Source organism: Eubalaena glacialis, chromosome 3 (genome assembly GCF_028564815.1).
Source record: "Eubalaena glacialis isolate mEubGla1 chromosome 3, mEubGla1.1.hap2.+ XY, whole genome shotgun sequence".
Lineage (NCBI taxonomy): Eukaryota > Metazoa > Chordata > Mammalia > Artiodactyla > Balaenidae > Eubalaena > Eubalaena glacialis.
Genome location: NC_083718.1, coordinates 116,577,322 through 116,603,871, shown reverse-complemented (window position 1 = coordinate 116,603,871; position 26,550 = coordinate 116,577,322). Strand labels below are relative to the sequence as shown.

General features: G+C 37.5%; 1 protein-coding gene across 1 annotated transcript; it reads right to left on the bottom strand.

The window, feature by feature from the left end:
- Positions 1–10,994: 10,994 nt before the first annotated feature.
- On the bottom strand, positions 10,995–25,233 carry LOC133088418 (guanylate-binding protein 1-like). Its single transcript, XM_061186357.1, has 10 exons — positions 25,029–25,233; positions 24,379–24,506; positions 16,712–16,821; positions 16,241–16,437; positions 15,392–15,634; positions 14,250–14,530; positions 13,379–13,591; positions 12,643–12,745; positions 12,205–12,398; positions 10,995–11,111 (listed from the first exon to the last, which is right to left on the bottom strand). The coding sequence occupies exons 1-10, from the start codon at positions 25,216–25,218 to the stop codon at positions 10,995–10,997; spliced, it is 1,776 nt and encodes a 591-aa protein (XP_061042340.1). The 5' UTR covers positions 25,219–25,233.
- Positions 25,234–26,550: the final 1,317 nt, after the last annotated feature.

Sequence of the window (26,550 nt, the reverse complement as noted above, 5' to 3'; positions counted from 1 at the left end):
TCTGGAACAACATGAAACACAACGTTCACATTATAGGGATCCAGAAGGACAGGAGAGAGAGAAAGGACCCGAGAAAATATTTGAAGAGATTATAGTTGAAAACTTCTCTAACATGGGAAAAGAAATAACCACCCAAGTCCAGGAAGCGCACAGAGTCCCAGGGAGGATAAACCCAAGGAGAAACATGCCAAGACACATAGTAATCAAACTGACAAAAAATTAAAGACAAAGAAAAATTATTGAAAGCAACAAGGGAAAAAGGACAAATAACATACAAAGGAACTCCCATAAGGTTAACAGCTGATTTCTCAGCAGAAACTCTACAAGCCAGAAGGGAGTGGCATGATATACTTAAAGTGATGAAAGGGAAGAACCTACAACCAAGATTACTCTACCCGGCAAGGATCTCATTTAGATTTGATGGAGAAATCAAAAGCTTTACAGACAAGCAAAAGCTAAGAGAATTCAGCACCACCAAACCAGCTCTACAACAAATGCTAAAAAAATTTTTCTAAGTGGGAAACACAAGAGAAGAAAAGGACCTACAAAAACAAACCCATAACAATTAAGAAAATGGTAATAGGAACATACATCTTGATAATTACCTTAAACATGAATGGATTAAATGCTCCAACCAAAAGACACAGGCTTGCTGAATGGATACAAAAACAAGACCCATATATATGCTGTCTACAAGAAACCCACTTAAGATCTAGGGCCACATACAGACTGAAAGTGAGGGGATGGAAAAAGATATTCCATGCAAATGGAAATCAAAAGAAAGCTGGAGTAGCAATACTCATATCAGATAAAACAAACTTTAAAATAAAGAATGTTACAAGAGACAAGGAAGGACACTACATAATGATCAAGGGATCAATCCAAGAAGAATATATAACAATTATAAATATAGATGCACACAACATAGCACCTTAGTACATAAGGCAACTGCTAACAGCTATAAAAGAGGAAATCGACAGTAACACAATAATAGTGGGGGACTTTAACACCTCACTTACATCAATGGACAGATCATACAGACAGAAAATTAATAAGGAAACACAAGCTTTAAATGACATAATAAACCAGATAGATTTAATTGATATTTATAGGACATTCCATCCGAAAACAGCAGATTACACTTTCTTCTCAAGTGCACATGGAACATTCTCCAGGATAGATCACATCTTGGGTCACAAATCAAGCCTTGGTAAATTTAAGAAAATTGAATCATATCAAGTGTCTTTTCAGACCACAACGCTATGAGATTAGAAATCAATTACTGGGAAGAAAAATGTAAAAAACACAAACACATGGAGGCTAAACAATAAGTTACTAAATACCAAGAGATCACTGAAGAAATCAAAGAGGAAATCAAAAAATACCTAGAGACAAATGACAACGAAACACAACGATCCAAAACCTATGGGATGCAGCAAAAGCAGTTCTAAGAGAGAAGTTTATAGCAATACAATCCTACCTCAAGAAACAAGAAAAATCTCAAACAATCTAACCTTACACATAAAGGAACTAGAGAAAGAAGAACAAACAAAGCCCAAAGTTAGTAGAAGGAAAGAAATCATAAAGATCAGAGCAGAAATAAATGAAATAGAAATGAAGAAAACAATAGCAAAGATCAACAAAACTAAAAGCTGATTCTTTGAGAAAATTTTAAAAAATTGATAAATCTTTAGCCAGACTCATCAAGAAAAAGAGGGAGAGGACTCAAATCAATAAAATTAGACATGAAAAAGGAGAAGTTACAACAGACACCGCAGAAATACAAAGCATCCTAAGAGACTACTACAAGCAACTCTATGCCAATAAAATGGACAACCTGGAAGAAATGGACAAATTCTTACAAACATATAAACTTCCAAGACTGAACCAGGAAGAAATAGAAAATATGAACAGACAAATCGCAAGTAATGAAATTGAAACTGTGATTAAAAATCTTCCAACAAACAAAAATCCAGGACCAGATGGCTTCACAGGTGAATTCTATCAAACATTTAGAGAAGAGCTAACACACGTCCTTCTCAAACTCTTCCAAAAAATTGCAGAGGAAGGAACACTCCCAAACTCATTCTACAAGGCCACCATCACCCTGATACCAAAAGAAGACAAAGATACTACAAGAAAAGAAAATTACACACCAATATCACTGATGAATATGGATATAAAAATCCTCAACAAAATACTAGCAAACAGAATCCAACAACACATTAAAAGGATCATACACCATAATCAAGTGGGATTTATCCCAGGGATGCAAAGATTCTTCAATATATGCAAATCAATCAATGTGATACACCGTATTACCATATTAACAAATTGAAGAATAAAAACCATATGATCATCTCAGTAGATGCAGAAAAAGCTTTTGACAAAATTCAACACTCATTTATGATAAAAACTCTCCAGAAAGTGGGCATAGAGGGAACCTACCTAAACATAATAAAGGCCATATACGACAAACCCACAGGGAACATCATTCTCAATGGTGAAAAACTGAAAGCATTTCCTCTAAGATCAGGAAGAAGACAAGTCCACTCTAGCCACTATTATTCAACATAGTTTTGGAAGTCCTAGCCACAACAATCAGAGAAGAAAAAGAAATAAAAGGAATTCAAATTGGAAAAGAAGAAGTAAAAATGTCACTGTTTGCAGACGATATGATACTATACATAGATAATCCTAAAGAAGCCACCAGAAAACTACTAGGGCTTATCTGTGAATCTGGTAAAGTTGCAGGATACAGAATTAATGCACAGGCATCTCTTGCATTCCTATACACTAACAACGAAAGATCAGAAAGAGAAACTAAGGAAACAATCCCATTCACTATTGCAAAAAAAAAATAAAATACCTAGAAATAAAGCTACCTAAGGAGGTAAAAGACCTGTACTCAGAAAACTATAAGACACTGATGAAAGAAATAAAAGACGACACAAACAGATGGAGAGATATACCATGTTCTTGGATTGGAAGAATGAATATCGTGAAAATGACTATACTACCCAAAGCAATCTACAGATTCAGTGCAATCCCTATCAAATTACCAATGGCATTTTTTACAGAACTAGAACAAAAAATCTTAAAATTTGTATGGAGACACAAAAGACCCCAAATAGCCAAAGCAGTCTTGAGGGAAAAAAATGGAGCTGGAGGAATCAGATTCCCTGACTTCAGATTATACTACAAAGCTACAGTAATCAAGACAACATGGTACTTGCACAAAAACAGAAATATAGATCAATGGAACAGGATAGAAAGCCCAGAGATAAACCCACACACCTATGGTCAACTAATCTATGACAAAGAGGCAAGGATATACAATGGAGAAAAGACAGTCTCTTCAATAAGTGGTGCTGGGAAAACTGGACAGTTACATGTAAAAGAATGCAATTAGAACACTCCCTAATACCATACATAAAAATAAACTAAAAATGGATTAAAGACCTAAATATAAGACCGGGCACTATAAAACTCTTAGAGGAAAACTTAGGAAGAACACTCTTTGGCATAAATCACAGCAAGATCTTTTTTGACCCATCTCCTAGAGTAATGGAAATAAAAACAAAAATAAACAAATGGGACCTAATGAAACTTAAAAGCTTTTGCACAGCAAAGGAAACTATAAACAACATGAAAAGACAACCCTCAGAATGGGAGAAAATATTTGCAAACAAATCAACGGACAAAGGATTAATCTCCCAAATATATAAACAGCTCATGCAGCTCAATATTAAAAAAACAAACAACGCAATCAAAAAATGGGCAGAAGACCTAAATAGACTTGTCTCCAAAGAAGACATACAGATGGCTAAGAGGCACATGAAAAGCTGCTCAACATCACTAATTATTAGAGAAATGCCAATCAAAACTACAATGAGGTATTGCCTCACACCAGTTTGAATGGTCATCATCAGAAAATCTACAAACAACAAATGCTGGAGAGGGTCTGGCGGAAGGGGAACCCTCTTGCACTGTTGGTGGGAATGTAAATTGATACAGCCACTATGGAGAACAATATGGAGGTTCCTTAGAAAACTAAAAATAGAATTACCATATGACCCAGCAATCCCACTACAGGGCATATACCCTGAGAAAACCATAATTCAAAAAGACACATGCACCCCAATGTTCATTGCAGCACTATTTACAATAGCCAGGTCATGGAATCAACCTAAATCCCCATCAACAGACGAATGGATAAAGAAGATGTGGTACATATATACAATGGCATATTACTCAGCCATAAAAAGGAACAAAATTGAGTCTTTTGTAGAGACGTGGATGGACCTAGAGACTGTCATACAGAGTGAAGTAGGTCAGAAAGAGAAAAACAAATATCGTATAGTAACACATATATGTGGAATGTAGAAAAATGGCACAGATGAACTGGTTTGCAAGGTGGAAATAGAGACACAGATGTAGAGAACAAACATATGGACACCAAGGGGGGAAAGTGGGGCTGGGGGTGGTAGTGGTGGGATGAATTGGGAGATTGGGATTGACATATATACACTAATATGTATAAAATAGGTAACTAATAAGAACCTGCTGTATAAAAAAAAAAGTTATGTTTAGTTTTCAGCCTCATGTAGCTATTTAAAATGGAATATTTTGAGTATGCATATGTATTATTACTGTAAATTAATGCTTTTCAGCCAGGTAATTATAGCTGTACAAACCTTAGCTTAAATATTTCAAAAACTGTAGTAGAAATTGTTCATTTGCCCACAGAAAGTTTGCCCAGCGTAACTGTGTATCTATTTATCTATCTGTTCGCCTGCCTGTGTATCTTTTCACATACACATTTGGCTGGATTTATACCAATTCAACTGTTAGTATTGGTTACTCAGTATGAGAAGGGCTTCACAGTCTTTGAACAATTTTTTAAAAGAGAAAATGAATTTTGACTTTACAAATCAGTTGGTTAGAAAAAATTCATTCAAAACATGGGTTCCATATGTAACATATAACAATAAAAATTGTGCTGTGGAAACTCTGACAAGTACTGTGCCCTCCAAAACATGGATTAGGTTGTGGCTTCTGGCTAATGTGTGTTAAAAAATGCTGCTACACAAGTAAGTATCACTGCCTTAGAACCTGGTAGAAATTGCTCTTCTCAGGAAGGTGTTGTGTTCCTTTATCAATCTGACTTTGCCTCTGGAATTCGTGGCTCACACTGGAGCTTTTCAGCTTTCAGAGCCCTCTAGGCAGGTTCTCAGCTCCTGGAGGATCTCTATGGCTACTGACCTTTGCTCCCTCAATTTGTTGTGGTGTGCAGTGTCCTTTTGGCACTGCGGCTGGTCCAAAGTCAGTACTGCATGCTTTATGCCAGGTAGATCCCCAAAGCAGTGGCAGGAACATAAATTGACACCAGGTTCTCTAGGTCTCTAAAGAAGGGATAATGACGAAATCCTTTGTGGGGAGAAAGAAGGAGAAGATTCCTTTCTAAATAGTACAAAAATACAAATAACTATCAAATTCTAGAAACATTCAATATGACTTTAGATACTCAAATGGTAAACTTTCAGGGAAAAGCATCAGGAATGCGGTTGGGATGATAAATGCTGTATATAAGATAGTCATTCATGTGTTTAAAAATACTTATTGTATGGAGGGTTTACTATGTGCCTGACGGCCTTCTAGATCCTGCTGATTCCATGATGAACAAAATAGAGAAAGTTTCTGCCCACGTGGAGCTTATATTCTACTGAGGGAGACAGGCAATAAATATGAACAAATTTAGGTGATATCAGGTAGTGATAAAATACTGTGAAGAAAAATTAAAATACTTGTATTGGCCACTAGATGGAGCTCATTGCTCTCTTCATTTCTTTCACCAATCGCCTGAAAAAGAGAAACTGAGTGCATGATACACTAATATCATGTTATGTTTTGGGGCCAGGTGATAGACCCTTTGTTTCCTCAGTTTGTCTCTCTTCCTATTTCTCCCTCCCAATTTGGATTTTTTTTCCTACTAATTGATTGATAAGGGGAAACATGGTTAAGACATATTAAGGCATCATCTCAAGATATCTTGGTATAGGTGGATTAGATCAACTCCTTCCTAAATCATAGAAATCCTCTCCCTTCAGTTTCCTGGGTATTTAACTTCCTGCATTTATCTGTTTAATATCTGTATTCACCATTAGACTGTTAGTTCCTTAAGAGAGAGACTTCAACTGTGTTTCTCAGTCCTTGGCAGAGTACAAATCTTTTGAATAGATGAACCCCTTTAGTCTGAGCAATTCCTGATTTCCAGGTAGTCTCATTTAACTTTATAGGGGGATCGTTTTGGAGTTAGGTTGGAAAAAAATCTCCGCAATAAAAACTGGGTGAGTTTGCCTGTCTTGTGTTCTATGACTGCCTCTCTGTCAAGGACCTCCCAGTGGATGGGAAGAGTGGGATATGTGTGTTTGTATATGATAGGTAAATTATTTGGCATTCTGAGTTCCTGCCCATATTTTTTCCTCTTTCTATTTGGATAAAAGCCCAATGCAACAATGGGTGTATTTCTAGTCCATTGGTTAAGCTCATTTGAACTTAACCAATGTTAGGCACATGCTTTTGTCAGGGTTAACTCTAGAAAAAGCGTCTTAAACCTTCTACTCTTCAGAGAGTGGAAGGGTCATCGTGAAAACTCCTAGGGAGGTGGAATCTATCTTATAATCTCTTGGTCTTAGATTGGTTTTCAACATCTATACATGTTTTGTTAGATTTACGCCTTAAGTATTCATTTTTGGTAGCTATTGTAAATGGTATTAATTTTTCAGTTTTGGTCTACTGTGGTTCATTGCTTGTATATAGAAATACAATTGAAGTTAGATTTTTGTGTGTTGATCTTGCGGGTTACAACCTTGTTAAACTCACTTATTAGTCCTAAGAGGTAGATTTCCTGGGACTTTCTATATGGATGATCTTGTTGTCTGAAAATAAAGACATTTTATTTTATCCTTTCTGATCTATATGCCTTTTATTTCTTTTTCTTGCTATATTATGCTAAGACTTTCAGTATAACGTTGAACTAGACTGGTGAGAGCAGACATCCTTGCTTTTTCCTTTAGTAGGGGCCAAGCATTCAGTTTTTGATCATTAAATATGATGTTAGCTATAGGTTTTTTGTAGATGCCCTTTATCAGCTTGAAGAAGTTCATTTTTACTCTAGTTTGCTGGGAGTTTTATCATGGTAGGTGTTTTGTCAAGGTTTTTCTGCATCTATTTATATAATTAAGTGCTTTTCTTTCTTCAGACTTTTAGTAGGGCGAATTGCATTAATTGATTTTTTAACTACTCTTGCATTCACAGAAGGAACCCCACTTGGTCGAGGTGCATTATGTTTATGTATTGCTGGATTTGACTTGCTAATATTTTGTTGAGGATTTTTGCATATATTTTCATGAGGATAATGGTCTGTAGTTTTCTGTTTTTTGTACTGTTTTTGTCTGATTGTGGTATCAGAATAATGCTTCCCTTGTAGAATGTGTCAGGAAATCTTTCCTCTTCCATTTTGAATTGGTGTCATTTTTTTCTTTAAATGCTTGATAAAATTCACCATTCATAAGGGACCATCTGGATTTGTAGAATTGTTTTCCAAAAGTTTTTAAATGGTTTTATTGAGGTATAATGGACATACAAAGAGCTACATACATTTAATGTAAAATTTGATGAGTTTGCACATATGCAAGCACACATGATACCATCTCTACAATCAGGGTAGTTGATTTCCAACACCTCCCATAACCTCCCCCCACCTCCCTTTTTGTTTGCCGTAAGAACACTAAAAATGTGTTCTACTCTCTTAACGCATTTAAAATGCACAATAGCATATTTTTAACTATAGGCATTATGTTGCACAGCAGATCTCAAGAACTTATTCATCTAGCATAACTGAAACTTTATACCCTTTGGACAATAAGTTCCCATTCTCACCCCTTCCCCAACTCCCTGCCTACCACTATTATATTTTCTGTTTCTATGAGTTTGATGATTTTAGATACCTCATATAAGTGAAGTCATAAAGTATTTGTCCTTTTGTAACTGGTTTATTTCACTTAGCATAATGTCCTCCAGGTTTATTCACATTGCAAATGGCAAACTTTCCTTCCTAATTAAGGCTGAATAATATTCCTTGTATGTATCTATCACATTTTCTTTATCCAATAATCTGTTGATGGACACTTAGGTTGTTTCTATATCTTGGCTGTTGTGAATAATGCTACAATGAAAGTGAGAATGCAGATATCTCTTTGAGATCCTGATTTAAACTCTTTTGCATATATACCCAGAAGTGGGATTGTTGGATCGTACAGTAGTTCTATTTTTAATTTTTGTGAGGAACGCCCACACTATCTCCATAGCTGATGCACCATTTTACATTACTACTAACAGTGTTTGAGGGTTAAAATTTCACCACATCCTCGCCAACACTTGTAATCTTTTCAGGTTTTTAAAAAATAGTAACCATCTAATAGGTAAGAAATGATATCTCATTGTACTTTTTAAATCTTATTTATTTATTTATTTACATCTTTATTGGATTATAATTGCTTTAAAATGTTGTGTTATTTTCTCCTGTATAACAAAGTGAATCAGCTATATGTATACATATATCCCCTCCCTCCCACCCTCCCCATCCCACCGGTCTAGGTCGTCACAAAGCACTGAGCTGATCTCCCTGTGCTATGCAGCAGCTTCCCACTAGCTATCTGTTTTACACATGGTAGTGTATACATGTCAATGCTACTCTCTCACTTCTTCCAGCCTCCCCTTCCCCCCATGTGTCCTCAAGTCTATTACCTACATCTGTATCTCTATTCCTGCCCTGCCACTAGGTTCATCAGTACCATTTTCCTAGATTCCATATATATGCATTAATATATGGTATTTGTTTTTCTCTTTCTGACTAACTTCACTCTGTATGACAGACTCTAGGTCCATCCACCTCACTACAAATGACTCAGTTTCATTCCTTTTTATGGCTGAGTAATATTCCATTGTATATATATAGCAAATTTTCTTTATCCATTCATCTGTTGATGGACATTTAGGTTGCTTCCATGTCCTGGCTATTGTAAATAGTGCCTTGAACTATTTATAATGAACTATTAATAATGAGCATTGTAGCACATGTCTTTTTTTTTTTTTTTTTTTTTTCACATGTCTCTTTTTGAATTATGGTTTTCTCAGGGTATAATGCCCAGTAGTGAGATTGCTGGGTCATATGGTAGTTCTATTTTTAGTTTTTTAAGGAACCTCCATACTGTTCTCCATAGTGGCTGTATCAATTTACATTCCCACCAACAGTGCAGGAGGGTTCCCTTTTCTCCACACCCTCTCCAGCATTTATTGTTTGTAGATTTTTTGATGATGGCCATTCTGACTGGTGTGAGGTGATACCTCACTGTGGTTTTGATTTGCATTTCTCTAATGATTAGTGATGTTGAGCATCCTTTCATGTGTTTGTTGGCAATCTGTATATCTTCTTTGGAGAAATGTCTATTAAGGTCTTCTGCCCATTTTTGGATTGGGTAGTTTGTTTTTTTGATATTGAGCTGCATGAGCTGCTTGTATATTTTGGAGATTAATCTTTTGTCAGTTGCTTCGTTTGCAAATATTATCTTCCATTCTGAGAGTTGTTTCTATTATATAAAGCAAGGGTCTGCAAACTATGGTTTCTGAGTGCCACCTGTTTTTGAAAACAATGTATTCTGGGAACATAGCCATGCCCACCCGTTTATGTATCATCAATGGCTGCTTTATGGCAGAGTTGAGTAGTTGAGTCAGAGACCATATGGCTCACAAAGCCATGAATAGTTACTACCCCATCTTTTACAGAAAAGTTAGCCAACCTTGGCTATATAAACTAGAACCTTATTTTTTTGGTGAAAAACTTAAAAAAATCAGAAATGTAAAGTCCAGTGAAGCATAATTTATTTCCAGATTGAAAATAATTCTTAATTGCTTTAAGAAACTTCAACCACATACCCAGGGCTTTTGACAATTGTGATAAAGTCTATACTAAGTAATATCAAGAGCATTATTTTACTGGTCAAAAAAAGTAAAAAGCAAACCATATTCTCTTGGGGGAAAATAAGCAGGCTTTCAAGTATGACTCTTAAGAATTGGGAAAAGATAGCCTAAACTCTAGGGTTATAAATGATCTAATAATTAATTTAGCTCAGTTTTCTAACACATTATCAGTCATCATTTCAAGTTCATCTTTGCAAATTATAAATTGTTACAAACACACAATGTATAATTGTCATCATGTTACTATGTTTAGTCCAGGGTCACTTACCTAAAGTTCTAAAGAGTCCCATTAAAGTTATAATCTGGGTGAACTGAGCAAGAAGGGAAAGTTTCCTTCTTTAGCCCATTTATTTATGATCCAACTCATACTCATGCTAATGGTTTCTTCCATCTTCCTATGGAAATTCTGTAGAGCTTCTAGATCACTATATAAGGTGATTTGCTTTAGCTTGGAATTCACTGGTAAGCATTGCCCATTCCCAGTGTCCAGGAATCACATCATTGCTGACAGACTGTGCAGTCTTGAAACAATGGGACACTGTATATTGTCTTCACTAAGAAGCTAGAATGGTTGTCCCTGATATTGGAACTTGTGGTGCACTTGGCCAAACCCATGACCAACTATGTCCCAAGACTTTAACCTAAGACTTTGCTCAATATCCACTTGTCTAACTCATAGTCATCTGGAAGAAGAAGCTCCTGGGTGGTACCAGGTTATGATACCTCCTGGGTTGGCACAGAGGTAAAATGCATCTTGTTACACAGTTTACAATATTGTGAGGAAGATGGACATGATTTCAATTATAGTACTGCATGTCTTTACGAATATTTAGTATAATAAAACTGTGAAATCTAAAAATTATCAAGTGTGGTGACATTTTTCTTAATTTTAAACTGCTTGAGTAATGCCTCTGATAAGAATGACCAGGAAAGCTCTATTTTTTAGTTCTTTAGCTTAGGCAACATTGCTGCCTTGGTTTGTTCATCTTCTTCTGGAGATTCTGTATTTCATTATGAAGTCGTCTGTTCTCTTCTTGGAATCCTTCCTGTAGTAGTCGGGCCTGTTCCTAAAAAAGTACAAATGGAGACTGAATAACGTGTCACATTAAGTAAATCCCTAACTTCTATCTAGTTTCCACATTCATAGATTTTTTAAAAAATATTTAATTTCTTCTTGAAATTTTCTCTGCCATTAATTTCATTATACTTTCTCTTGGGCCTTCTAGCTCTGTGATTACTTTTTCTGAGTCTCCTTGAGTCAAGAAAGATTTGGGACTTATATCTCCCAATATGTTGATGAACCTAAATTACCAGTATTAATTTTTTTGTTCCTTTAATTGTACACAACCTTTGTCGGCAATCTTAATGAAATGTTTGGCTTCAGATCTTATCTATGCATTATGATTTTTTTATGCACACACATACACACACACAACACAGAAATAAATGAAGAATTTTCAAAATCTGATGCAGTGTCTGAATCTTAGATCAGGAAATTTGATCTAAGCTTCCACAACTTGGTGGCAGGGGGAGCAAAATACAGGTAAGGGAATCAGGGCCCCAGACAGACCATACTGGATTTCTGCACATAATTCCCAACTCAACACATACTAGGAGCAGGACAAAGAAAACAGGTAGGAGTGATAGACTGACACAATGGTGTGAGAGTTGAGTCCTTCTGCTTCTGAAGGTTCTCTTAGAGCTAAAAGCTGTGACAGAAGAAAAATTCATGGATTCCTCTAACTGGTGAAGACTGTTCAGATATCTTCCCAAGCATTGTGGCCCTATAAAAATTATTTAGTCTTGTCTGAACCTCTGTTTCGTCTCCTAAGTAATACGGACATAGCAGCTCTTGCTTCGTATAGTACGAAGCAAGAGATATGGATAAGACTTTTTTCTAATGTCTAGCAGATAATAGCTACCATGATTGGCAGATATAGTGATAATGGACTGGGTGTGGCATAACTGCAAATAAAATCTTTTGACAACCAGACATTGTAGGGGCCAGTTCAGGCTGGCAGATAGGGATTGAAAAGTACAAGTGGGCAAGCAAGGTCCTTCTTCTGGGCTTCATGTTTTCACTGCCATGCCAAGTTTGTGAACAGGGAGTGTGGAGAGAAAACAGAATAACAGGAACCTCAAGGTGATACAATTAAATACCTGAAGTTTGAGAGAGAGAGTTTTCTCTTGCTCTTCCAGCAACTGGGCCCTATCCCTCTCCATCTTGTTAGTCAGTTGTTTCACATGCTCCTGATAACTCTTTTCTTTCTGTTCCATCATCTGCTGATTCTTTATTTGCATTTCCTCCAGCATTTTTGCTGCAGCCTGTGCAGATTCAGCTTTCACACGTTCCACTGTCAGGAGGAAAAGGAAAAAGAAAAATGAATGTGGGTGACCATGTTGCTTCTTTCTTCCATGTACACTTAACCTGTCACTGTTGCTACTGACTGTGTGTGCCCTACTCAAAAATGACTTTAGCGAATAAGAGGCATCTTTTCTCATCCTGCTATAGTTTAAGGATCCTAGGTTCACCCAGCCAAATTAATTAGAACTTTTAAGCGCTTTCAAGGCTGTCTAGTCTCTTGACTCGCTCCTCACCTTCAATCAACTTTTCCTGTTCTGAGAGAGTCTGGTCTGTCTGTAGAATTGCACCACTCACAGACTCCTTGGACTTCAAATATTCCTGAAGAATTTCTTCAGCCTAGGACCCAGAAAAAAATGGGGTTAGTAATAGGAAATGGCTGTAAGCACTTATTCCTATTTGCCCACCATCTTTCCCTCTAGGAATTGCTCCTCTTGGTCCTGGCATGCCTGGTGGTCAAGATTCCCTGTCACTGGGGTGAGCACATGCGCCAGGCTGGCCAAGCATGACAGCTTCCTGAGCAGAATCCTTTATAAGAGATTGATATAGATATAAATAGTGATTCTCTGTTCTTTTAGACTGAGGGCTCTAATTTTGGAGCTGTTGGTACTGTGGTCTCATATGGGGTGAACTTGTTGGAGAATGAAGCCATCATTGAGAAAGCAGGTCAGAAAAAGGGATGGAGGGAGGGAAGTGTGAGGTTGATGGGAGGAACATGCAGAGAGATAAATGATGACATTATTTGAAATTTTGGATACATCTGATAATCCAATTTGTAACTCAGTTGTTAATTGAGTGCGCTCTTTTGGATGAGCACATAGGATATATCTGGTATAACAGGCTCCCTGTATGTGTTTATTAGATGAGAGCATGAATGCTGTCGGTCCTGTAATTGCCCATCTGTGTGCAATACGCTTGGTCATGTTGTTTCAAGGAACACATCAGCAACTTCCCAGAATCAATTTTGGTTACCTGTATTCCCTTCCTGGGCTCCTGAAGATACTTTTTCTTCAGCTCTTGTATCTTTTCAATGAAGAGGCGATAGCCTCCTGGTTTAGAATAAATCCCCTCTTTCACACCTTCTTCTAGAGGACTGAAAATATCCTTAAGTAAAGCTGAGCAATGATCTGATGATGCTTTAAGATTCTTGTTACAAAAGTCATCTCGCTTTTTGTCTAGCTGGGCCTTTAATGTAAAAAATAGGAAGTGAAAAGAATAGTGAAAAGATGTTAACTTGACCTCAGAATTTCTGGAAAGTCTTCTCAAAAAAATAAAAATATAAAAGGTCTGTGACCCCCTAGAAGAACTTACAGGCACTCAGCAACACCATATCCTTCCTGCTGATCCTGACTTTCTACAAAGGTCCCTTTCACCATGGGGGTGACCTTCAGAGCAGAGATTACTAGCTATATACTACACCTTTGGAGATAAACTCCTGCTTTTCAAACTGGACCAGTGATTGCATATGCAATAAATGTGGCTCAGCATAAGCCTGCTCATGATAACTAAGGCTAAAATTTTCTTTGCTTTTGGCCAAAATATCCAATCAGCCTGATAACAATGAGCATGTAATTTGATTAGAAGCTCTGATTGTTACTTATATGTATGTAATGAAATTATAGGGAAGAGTATTAGTTTATTCATGAAAGAAAAAAGTTTCAATGCACCATAATAAAGTATATCATAATAAAATTGGTTCCTCTTATGATAATAACAAATAGTGTTTGTCACCATTTAAAAGTCTAGTAAAAATTGCTTTTCTCAAAATAAGCACCCATTTCATTTTCTAGTAGTACTTTACTTTCCAAGAGCCTAATCTGTATAAACTTAAGAAAAAAATTACCGCTAATTCCTTTTGAAATAAATGGTCTATATCTTTCAAGGACCTCCTCATGAAGACTTCAATGGCCTCCTTCTCTATAGTCCTGTGCAGGTCCAGCAGCTCCTGGAGGGTTTCCGTGGGCAGCTGCAGCTTCTGGCCCATCTGCTGGTCATAGTGGGCAATGGCCTTTTTCACTGCAGCTGCGTTCTCGATCTCGGCCAAGGCCAGGACTGCATTCTCCATGCAGGGCAGATCCCCGCTATTGATGGCACTGACATAGGTCTGCACCAGGGTCTCTAGACCTACAAATAGAGAACAAATGATGATGTTTATTGTAGGAGGAGTGAGGAAACTTTCTATTCCATGCAATTCTGATGATGTCTATTACCAACCATTTGTCTTACAGCATCAATGTCCTCAGTATCACCTGAAAACTGGCTAAAAATGCAGACTCTCAGCCTCTGCCCCAGTTCAACTGACTTAGACCCTCGTCTTTGGCAAGATCCTCAGGTGGTACATATGCACATCAAAGGTTGAGAACCTCTGTTCTAGATAGCCTAGGCCTGTGTTTATTGAGTACATTTACTTCACCCCCAAGCATTGTTAGGACAGAAACCATATCTCTCTCATTTATGTCTGTATCATCAGCCCTGGTAGGTCCATGGGAAACATTCGATTAATATTTGTGGAACAAATCAAAAGGAGTCCTCCATTTGTTTATTCTAGCAGAGCATTGTCCAGAAGAACTTTCTGTGATGATGGAAGTATTCTATATGTGCTGTCCAGTGTGGCAGCCACTAGACATGTGGAGTGTGAGCCCTTGAGACACAGCTGTGTGATCAGAATGTTAAATTTCTTTAATTTTAATTAGTTTACATTTAAATTTAGATAGCTGCACTTATCTAGTGACAACCATATTGGACAGGGCAGGTCCAGTTTACTAGGACAGTTTTAAGCTTTTAGAGCTATTTTCCTTTGGCCTTTTCTATCTTTCCTCACCTAAGAAATGTGACTAATAAAACCTGTTAGAAGTGTTGGTGCCATCTAGAATTTAACACAATAATAGCAGCAGATGTGCATTTTTCAAAGCTGAAGCTAGGTGGATGTTATTACACCATCTTTTAGTCTTAACAGTGAGAGTAAAGACTGGGAAGAGGACTCACGAGGTCCATTGACCTTGATGCCTCCTGAAAGGGTTTTAGTTTTGGAATTTCTAAAGATGTAGGAACAGAAGACTGCAGCTTGTTGCACAAATTCGGAGTCCAGCTCATCATCACACAGTTTCTCAAGCTGGCCCAGTTTCTTCCTATTAGTGGGCCGATCGAAGATAAAGCATTTCTTCTTTGGGAAGAACTTCCGGATACAGAGTCGAGGCAGATTAAAATTTTTATCTTTTTGACTGGTACCTGGAAGAAGATAAAAAGAATTTGCCTAATATAGGGGCTTGCAAACTTTTTATGTAAAGGGCCAAACAGTAAATATTTTAGGCTTTGCAAGCCAGATGGTCTCTTTTCCAAGTACTCAATTCTACTACTGTAGCATGAAAGCAGCCATAGACAGTCTATAAATGAATGGGCATAGCATTATTCCAATAAAACCTTATTTACAAAATCAGCTTGCAGGCTGGATTGGACATTATTTGCCTGTGAGCCATCCTTTGCCAACCCCTAGACTAGTGCACGGTTCATGCTTTTATTTATTTTCTTCAAATAAATTACCTATTCTACTCCATATTCTTTGGTTAATTACAGCACCACAAGCCCTAAGCAGGGATATAATGTAAGTCTAATCACAGCACAGGGAAAGGTGAAAGAAATGAAACCTGTTCTTAAAACAGGGAGAAAATAAAATCAAATCTATTAATTCAGATAGTAAACAAGTGTTAATTCTTAGTAATCGCCCCCTGAGAAGAAATAGAAACTATACATATAAGAAAACTGCTGATAGAAAACTAAAGAACGATAGTTTTTAGTGTTTTGTCATCCCATTTACCAATTCTAAGTTCCCTTTACCTTTCTTAAGCTTGAGTGAACTCTCCAGGTACTCGTCTGCTGTGATGGATTGTCCATCTGCCTCCAAGTCTAGGGAGAAATCCCTCAGTGTCCATACAAAGTCTGGAAAGAAGCTCACAAAGTCAGCTGAATCCTCAACCCCATCCACTTCAGGTGAGGCTTTTGCCCTGATTCTATCTGTGAGCTCCGTCACATAGCTGAGCAGCAAATTAAGGAAAACTGGCATAAAAGAACAGTGCCCGCCACCCTATATTAGTTACATATACAAAACCCTTGTTTCACCTTTGTTCTTAACCCAAGTATCAATTCTTCAGTAGGTATTGATACGTAGGATTTTCCCCCTGCCCTTGAATTTTTTTTTTATGTTTCCCTTTTTGTGCTTGATTCACAAGGACTCACAGTTAGGCAGCTGTTTTATTAATACTGGTCTCCCCTCTGACTTTGATGCTGGTTTGAACCTGAAAAGGATACTGAAGTTGGTCCATGGCCTGCTGGTTGATGGTTCCCATACTATTGTACACAAAAGTGCTGCTCAGGAGTATTGCTAGGGCAAAGATCCAGGAGTCATTCTGGTTGTCACCCTGGAAATCAGAGTACATTTGGACCAGGATTATTTTTCATTCTCATGGCACTTTTCAGATCAGCAGTAGTAAAAGGATGCTCATTTAATTAGAGTTTTTTTAGACTAACGCCCTATAAGAGGAAACCAAATCCAAGCAAAAATGATTGTTAGTAGGACTTGAACTTTGAATAGTTTTCTGATTAGTGTTTTTGGTTTACCCTGATTCTCACTAGACCCTCTTATAATCATTGGTAGATAATTGCAAACATATAGTCATTGCTTGTGGGCATTCTAAGGCCTTAAATATAATTTAAATGTAAACTTTTCTCTTTATTTTTACAGAACAATTGTCTTAATATAAGGGTAATAATACATGTATCTATCTCACTGAGCAACTGTTGTGCACCTAACACTCTCCATTACTTATCTTTTAAGTATTCAAAACAATACTATGAGGCAAATGTAAATCTATTACATCTGTTTTACAGATCAGAAAGCTGAGGTTAAAAGAGATCAAATAATTTGCTAAGACCATTGAATTACTGACAGACTTTAAATTTAAAGCCAAGGATATGGGACTTCAGAACCTAAATCCTTAACTAAAGTTCTTTGCAGGATAAGATTCATTATGTTGAATTTATTTGTATTCCCCTTATGCATCTGGGTTAACTGGCTTAGCTTACAGCCTTTTTTTTTTTTTTTTTTTTTCCACACACTGTATTTTATTTTTACAAGAGATAAATAGACTGACACCAAGCATTGTACATGGATGACCACAACCAAAGCAACAATGATTGCAATTACCAAACATGAAACACACTCATACTATGTCATAATATTAACATTCAGTCCAGTAATCCTCCACTGTAACAGCTCCTTTACTTTGCAGTGAAAATTGATTTGTATATTCTTTGCCTCTGAGTCCTTGTGGGATTTTTTTTTTTTAATTCAAACAGAAAGTCACAAAAATTATACTCATCCTCATCAGTTCACTCAGTCCCATGTAATTAATTTTTTTTTTCATCTTGATCGTTTGTTAGCACTTTTATGAGTTCATCAGTTTTTCATTAGAGTTCTGAAAATGCTTATTCATTCAGTTCAGCAGTACAGTCAGTTACCAGAAACCTGTACTTGTCAGAGTCTTTTCCATGAATTTCTTGAAGATGAAACCCTTTTATAGGAACATATTTACAAAAGCATCTGAGTACACCCAGAACTGTCTGTAAATGACAAAAGACTTAAAAATGACCACGGTTAAAGATTTGATGAAAGTTCATAATAATGCAGTTGACAAGAAAATTAGTTATTTCTGAGATATACATTTTAAAGTAATAACTAGGATTATGACTTATAACATTATACCAGAACATATAAGATTTTTAGAAATTTCATGTAATATCTGAAACATTTATATTAACATATTTCCATACAAATAACCCAATGAAAGTTTAGTATTAGTTGTTTTGTTTGTTTGTTTTTTACTGCAGGTTCTTATTAGTCATCAATTTTATACACATCAGTGTATACATGTCAATCCCAATCGCCCAATTCAGCACACCACCATCCCCACCCCACCGCAGTTTTCCCCCCTTGGTGTCCATATGTCTGTTCTCTACATCTGTGTCTCAACTTCTGCCCTGCAAACCGGCTCATCTGTACCATTTTTCTAGGTTCCACATACATGCGTTAATATACGATATTTGTTTTTCTCTTTCTGACTTACTTCACTCTGTATGACAGTCTCTAGATCCATCCACGTCTCAACAAATGACTCAATTTCGTTCCTTTTTAGGGCTGAGTAATATTCCATTGTATATATGTACCACAATTTCTTTATCCATTCATCTGTTGATGGGCATTTAGGTTGCTTCCATGACCTGGCTATTGTAAATAGTGCTGCAATGAACATTTGGGTGCATGTGTCTTTTTGGATTACAGTTTTCTCTGGGTATATGCCCAGTAGTGGGATTGCTGGGTCATATGGTAATTCTATTTTTAGTTTTTTAAGGAACCTCCATACTGTTCTCCATAGTGGCTGTATCAATTTACATTCCCACCAACAGTGCAAGAGGGTTCCCTTTCCTCCACACCCTCTCCAGCATTTGTTGTTTGTAGATTTTCTGATGATGCCCATTCTAACTGGTGTGAGGTGATACCTCATTGTAGTTTTGATTTGCATTTCTCTAATAATTAGTGATGTTGAGCATCTTTTCATGTGCTTCGTGGCCATCTGTATGTCTTCTTTGGAGAAATGTCTATTTAGGTCTTCTGCCCATTTTTGGATTGGGGTGTTTGTTTCTTTAATATTGAGCTGAATGAGCTGTTTATATATTTTGGAGATTAATCCTTTGTCCGTTGATTCGTTTGCAAATAGTTTCTCCCATTCTGAGGGTTGTCTTTTCGTCTTGTTTATGGTTTCCTTTGCTGTGCAAAAGCTTTGAAGTTTCATTAGGTCCCATTTGTTTATTTTTGTTTTTATTTCCATTACTCTAGGAGGTGGATCAAAAAAGATCTTGCTGTGATTTATGTCAACGAGTGTTCTTCCTATGTTTTCCTCTAAGAGTTTTATAGTGTCCAGTCTTACATTTAGGTCTCTAATCCATTTTGAGTTTATTTTTGTGTATGGTGTGAGGGAGTATTCTAATTTCATTCTTTTACATGTAGCTGTCCAATTTTCCCAGCACCACTTATTGAAGAGACTGTCTTTTCTCCATTGTATATCTTTGCCTCCTTTGTCATAGATTAGTTGACCATAGGTGTGTGGGTTTATCTCTGGGCTTTCTATCTTGTTCCATTGATCTATGTTTCTGTTTTTGTGCCAGTACCATATTGTCTTGATTACTGTAGCTTTGTAGTATAGTCTGAAGTCAGGGAGTCTGATTCCTCCAGCTCCGTTTTCTTCCCTCAAGACTGCTTTGGCTATTCGGGGTCTTTTGTGTCTCCATACAAATTTTAGGATGATTTGTTCTAGCTCCGTAAAAAAGGCCATTGGTAATTTGATAGGGATTGCATTGAATCTGTAGATTGCTTTGGGTAGTATAGTCATTTTCGCAATGTTGATTCTTCCAATCCAAGAACATGGTATATCTCTCCATCTGTTGGTATCATCTTTAATTTCTTTCATCAGTGTCTTATAGTTTTCTGCATACAGGTCTTTTGTCTCCCTAGGTAGGTTTATTCCTAGGTATTTTATTCTTTTTGTTGCAATGGTAAATGGGAGTGTTTCCTTAATTTCTCTCTCAGATTTTTCATCATTAGTGTATAGGAATGCAAGAGATTTCTGTGCATTAATTTTGTATCCTGCAACTTTACCATATTCATTAATTAGCTCTAGCAGTTTTCTGGTGGCAGTTTTAGGATTCTCTATGTATAGTATCATGTCATCTGCAAACAGTGACAGTTTTACTTCTTCTTTTCCAATTTGTATTCCTTTTATTTCTTTTTCTTCTCTGATTGCCGTGGCTAGGACTTCCAAAACTATGTTGAATAATAGTGGTGAGAGTGGACATCCTTGTCTCATTCCTGATCTTAGAGGAAATGCTTTCAGTTTTTCACCATTGAGAATGTTGTTTGCTGTGGGTTTGTCATATATGGCCTTTATTATGTTGAGGTAGGTTCCCTCTATGCCCACTTTCTGGAGAGTTTTTATCATAAATGGGTGTTGAATTTTGTCAAAAGCTTTTTCTGCATCTATTGAGATAATCATATGGTTTTTATTCTTCAATTTGTTAATATGGTGTATCACATTGATTGATTTGCATATATTGAAGAATCCTTCCATCCCTGGGATAAATCCCACTTGATCGTGGTGTATGATCCTTTTAATGTGTTGTTGGATTCTGTTTGCCAGTATTTTATTGAGGATTTTTGCATCTATATTCATCAGTGATATTGGTCTGTAATTTTCTTTTTTTGTAGTGTCTTTGTCTGGTTTTGCTATCAGGGTGATGGTGGCCTCATAGAATGAGTTTGGGAGTGTTCCTTCCTCTGCAATTTTTTGGAAGAGTTTGAGAAGGATAGGTGTTAGCTCTTCTCTAAATGTTTGATAGAATTCACCTGTGAAGCCATCTGGTCCTGGACTTTTGTTTGTTGGAAGATTTCTAATCACAGTTTCAATTTCGTTACTTGTGATTGGTCTGTTCATATTTTCTGTTTCTTCCTGGTTCAGTCTTGGAAGCTTATACCTTTCTAAGAATTTGTCCATTTCTTCCAGGTTGTCCATTTTATTGGCATAAAATTGCTTGTAGTAGTCTCTTAGGATGCTTTGTATTTCTGTGGTGTCTGTTGTAACTTCTCCTTTTTCATTTCTGATTTTATTGATTTGAGTCCTCTCCCTCTTTTTCTTGATGAATCTGGCTAATGACTTATCAATTTTGTTTATCTTCTCAAAGAACCAGCTTTTAGTTTAATTGATCCTTGCTATTGTTTTCTTTGTTTCTATTTCATTTATTTCCGCTCTGATCTTTATGATTTCTTTCCTTCTGCTAACTTTGGGTTTTGTTTGTTCTTCTTTCTCTAGTTTCTTTAGGTGTAAGGTTAGATTGTTTACTTGAGATTTTTCTTGTTTCTTTAGGTAGGCTTGTATAGCTATAAACTTCCCTCTTAGAACTGCTTTTGCTGCATCCCATAGGTTTTGGGTCGTCGTGTTTTCATTGTCATTTGTCTCTAGGTATTTTTTGATTTCCTCTTTGATTTCTTCAGTGATCTCTTGGTTATTTAGTAACGTATTGTTTAGCCTCCATGTGTTTGTGTTTTTTACGTTTTTTTCCCTGTAATTCATTTCTAATCTCATAGCGTTGTGGTCAGAAAAGATGCTTGATATGATTTCAATTTTCTTAAATTTACTGAGACTTGATTTGTGACCCAAGATGTAATCTATCCTTGAGAATGTTCCGTGCGCACTTGAGAAGAACGTGTAATCTGCTGTTTTTGGATGGAATGTCCTATAAATATCAATTAAATCTATCTGGTCTATTGTGTCATTTAAAGCTTCTGTTTCCTTATTTATTTTCATTTTGGATGATCTGTCCATTGGTGTAAGTGAGGTGTTAAAGTCCCCCACTATTATTGTGTTACTGTCAATTTCCTCTTTTATAGCTGCTAGCAGTTGCCTTATGTATTGAGGTGCTCCTATGTTGGGTGCATATATATTTATAATTGTTATATCTTCTTCTTGGATTGATCCCTTGATCATTATGTAGTGTCCTTCCTTGTCTCTTGTAATAGTCTTTATTTTAAAGTCTATTTTATCTAATATGAGTATAGCTACTCCAGCTTTCTTTTGATTTCCATTTGCATGGAATATCTTTTTCCATCCCCTCACTTTCAGTCTGTATGTGTCCCTAGGTCTAAAGTGGGTCTCTTGTAGACAGCATATATATGGGTCTTGTTTTTGTATCCATTCAGCAAGCCTGTGTCTTTTGGTTGGAGCATTTAATCCATTCACGTTTAAGGTAATTATCGATATGTATGTTCCTATGACCATTTTCTTAATTGTTTTGGGTTTGTTTTTGTAGGTCCTTTTCTTCTCTTGTGTTTCCCACTTAGAGAAGTTCCTTTAGCATTTGCTGTAGAGCTGGTTTGGTGGTGCTGAATTCTCTTAGCTTTTGCTTGTCTGTAAAGCTTTTGATTTTTCCATCAAATCTAAATGAGATCCTTGCCGGGTAGAGTAATCTTGGTTGTAGGTTCTTCCCTTTCATCACTTTAAGTATATCATGCCACTCCCTTCTGGTTTGTAGAGTTTCTGCTGAGAAATCAGCTGTTAACCTTATGGGAGTTCCCGTGTATGTTATTTGTCGTTTTTCCCTTGCTGCTTTCAATAATTTTTCTTTGTCTTTAATTTTTGCCACTTTGATTACTATGTGTCTCGGCGTGCTTCTCCTTGGGTTTATCCTGTATGGGACTCTCTGCGCTTCCCGGACTTGGGTGGCTATTTCCTTTCTCATGTTAGGGAAGTTTTCGACTATAATCTCTTCAAATATTTTCTCTGGTCCTTTCTGTCTCTCTTCTCCTTCTGGGACCCCTATAATGCGAATGTTGTTGCGTTTAATGTTGTCCCAGAGGTCTCTTAGGCTGTCTTCATTTCTTTTCATTCTTTTTTCTTTAGTCTGTTCCGCAGCAGTGAATTCCACCATTCTGTCTTCCAGGTCACTTATCCGTTCTTCTGCCTCAGTTATTCTGCTATTGATTCCTCCTAGTGTAGTTTTCATTTCAGTTATTGTATTGGTCATCTCTGTTTGTTTGTTCTTTAATTCTTCTAGGTCTTTGTTAATCATTTCTTGCATCTTCTCAATCTTTGCCTCCATTCTTATTCCGAGGTCCTGGATCATCTTCACTATCATTATTCTGAATTCTTTTTCTGGAAGGTTGCCTATCTCCACTTCATTTAGTTGTTTTTCTGGGGTTTTTTCTTGTTCCTTCATCTGGTATATAGCCCTCTGCCTCTTCATCTTGTCTATCTTTCTGTAAATGTGGTTTTTGTTCCACAGGCTGCAGGATTATAGTTTTTCTTGCTTCTGCTGTCTGCCCTCTGGTGGTTGAGGCTATCTAAGAGGCTTGATGGGAGGCTCTGGAGGTGGGTAGAGCTGTTGCTGTGGCGGTCAGAGCTCCGTAAAACTTTAATCCACTTGACTGTTGATGGGTGGGGCTGGGTTCCCTCCCTGTTGGTTGTTTTGCCCGAGGCAACCCAACACTGGAGCCTACCCAGGCTCTTTGGTGGGGCTAATGGCAGACTCTGGGAGGGCTCACGCCAAGGAGTACTTCCCAGAACCTCTGCTGCCAGTGTCCTTGTCCCCACGGTGAAACAGAGCCAGCCCCCGCCTCTGCAGGAGACCCCCCAACACCAGCAGGTATGTCTGGTTCAGTCTCCCCCAGGGTCACTGCTCCTTCCCCTGGGTCCCGATGCACACACTATTTTGTGTGCGCCCTCCAAGAGTGGGGTCTGTGCTTCCCCCAGTCCTGTCGAAGTCCTGCAATCAATTCCCACTAGGCTTCAAAGTCTGATTCTCTATGAATTCCTCCTCCCATTGCCGGACCCCCAGGTTGGGAAGCCTGACGTGGGGCTCAGAACCTTCACTCCAGTGGGTGGACTTCTGTGGTATAAGTGCTTGCCAGTCTGTGAGCCACCCACCCAGCAATTATGGGATTTGATTTTACTCTGATTGCGCCCCTCCTACTGTCTCACTGTGGCTTCTCCTCTGTCCTTGGACGTGGGGTATCCTCCTTGGTGAAGTCCAGTGTCCTCCTGTCGATGATTGTCCAGCAGCCAGTTGTGATTCTGGTGCTCTCGCAAGAGGGAGTGAGAGCACGTCCTTCTACTCCGCCATCTTGGTTAATCCTCCCCTCTTACAGCCTTTTAATAATTAGAATACTGTCAACTGACCACTATGCTCTTCTTCTAGGATTCTGCCTTATGAATATTTTCCTGACCCCTCATTGCTAAACTGGGTCTCATGGCATGTAAACAGAAATGAAAAAACGTGGTTAAGTGCAAGGTCTTATTTAAAGAAAAATTAAATAGTGTAGAGTATATTCAGACATGAGGGGCTTAGTCCAAATTTGAATCCTCAGTCCTTACCTTCTCCACATCCCCCAGGCCCTCAGTATCAAGCAGAACTAGAGTATGTTCTGGCTTCTTGGGATGAGGCAAACACCACATCCAGATGCCCTTCGTGTGAGATTGTACCGTGGAGCCCAGAGAAAAACCTGCAAGGAGGCATGGGGTTAAGAAAGGGTGGAGTTTTAATAGCAGATGGATCTTGAAATTGAGATTATAGTTAACAAAATCAAGGTTTAAAGAGACAAATGAAAACATAATCAGTATTGATCTTAATTGCAACCAGAAAAAGAGAGAAATTAGAACATTCAGTACAAACGGAAATATTTATTTTACCTTAAAGATCAGTATAAGCTTGATGTTAATCCACATACATTTTAGTAAATGTTTTATTGTTTATTATTATCTGTATTAATTTTCTTTATTACTACCTTACTCCTTCCAGAAAGGCATATTTATACTTTAAAGAGAAAATTAAGGCAAAGTGGTGAGAAAGAGTTGACTCTTATCTTCCAGCACAGAGTAAGTGTAAGAAGCCCATCACTGTATTGAAAGTTAGCTTTCAATATTCCTCCCAGGTCTCTAACTTCCTCTCCTCACATCACTGTTCTGCACGCTGGGAGTGTGGGTGGGCAGAAGGGATTCAGCTAGGCTTTGCTGGTGCCACTCACCCTTGTTCTTCCCAGCCAGCTTGTTCATCAGGTAGGATTTGCCGGTGCGGTAGAGGCCCACGATAGCCACCACCACAACGGGCTGCTGAATGGCAGACAGGATCTTCAGAGCTTTCGGATTAACCAACAGTCGCCCATTAGTGTTCTCGATGAGGCACTCTGGGCCTGACATGTGGATCTCTGAGGCCATGTTCCCTTGTCTGCAGGGGAAGAGATGGGATGAATTAGAATTTCTGGTCTAAGCAGATTAAGAGCTTTCACAAGGTTATTTTGCATTCAGAAAGAGGAATCATAAAATCCCCCAACATGACCTAGTTTTGTGTCAACAGTGAGATAGATGAGGGAAAGACATTTTAGAAAGTTACGGAAGTATTATCAAAGTAGTCCATTAAAAAATATTGATATGACAGTGATTTATCAACATTCAACCACCCTCATGAACAAAATCTTCCATTTAGTTTACCATGGAAAATTTTATTTTGGACTTTCATTTAAAAATTTATACTAGACATTAAATGTAAAATAGAATAAGATTCAGAGAGATTCGTTATACATCCTGGCTATGTGTGAGAAATACAATATTTATTTATTTATTCACTAATTCTTTCTATGAATAAAGAATTTCATGAATAAATGTTCGTCACTTGATATATGTCTCTGAACAATTTCCAGTGATTTGAAATGTGTTTTTTCTCACTAGTTATCCTTATTTTTACTGGGATAAGAGTCCACAGAACTTCTCACACTGCTATTCTAGAAGTGGAACTTACTTTGGCAAATTTTATAAAAATATGTGACCTTGTGAAACACATGGCTAAGGACCCTTTCAAAACCTTGGTATGGGCTTGTGGAAACAAGGGGCTCTGAAACTTAAAATTTATTAGCTTCAAAATAAATTAGCCTCCAACTAAGTGGGGGTAAAGTGCACATCTGCAAATACTGCATGTTGCTAAAAATCGTATTTGTACGTGTGTGTGTGTGTATGTGTGTGTGTGTGTGTGTGTGTGTGTGTAAGGGAACAAAAGACAATGAAATAAAGATTAAAAGCTCAGGAGGCAGATCAGGAGAACTAAAGAAGAAAGTTGTTGAAAGAAAATATCTATATTTCCAGCCATGCACTTCCAAGTTTTCTGTTTTCTTCTTTTTTTTCCATTTTGTAGAGGAGAAGTAGAAACAGGAAGAGGAGGAAGAGGAGTAGGGGTAAAGAGGAGGGGATGGGGATGGAAAAGGGGAGGGGAAGCTGAAAAGAAGTGAGAGAGGTGTCAGACAAGGTAGGTGATGAATAAGCTAATGCCAAGCCAAGGAATTCAGAGGAAGAGTTTCCAAAAGGCAAGATCAAAACTTCTTGAGAGCACAGAGAGGGCAAAGTAAACAAAGATGGTACCCTCAGTGCTGCACCACAGTAGATTCTTTAAAGAGGAAGCTTTTTAGTAAAGTAGTGGGGCTGAATTCTGCTCCTCAGGGGTAAGGAGTGAGTTGACACCAAGAAATTGGATCTAGTGAACTTGTGCTATTTCTAAAA

Coding starts and splice junctions, on each gene's coding strand:
- LOC133088418 (XM_061186357.1), bottom strand. CDS start 25,218: ATGGCCTCAGAGATCCACATGTCAGGCCCAGAGTGCCTCATCGAGAAC. Junction 12,399..12,642: donor ACAGGAAAAGTTGATTGAAG/GTGAGGAGCGAG, acceptor TCCTCCTGACAG/TGGAACGTGTGAAAGCTGAA. Junction 11,112..12,204: donor CTCTCTCTCTCAAACTTCAG/GTATTTAATTGT, acceptor GTACTTTTTTAG/GAACAGGCCCGACTACTACA.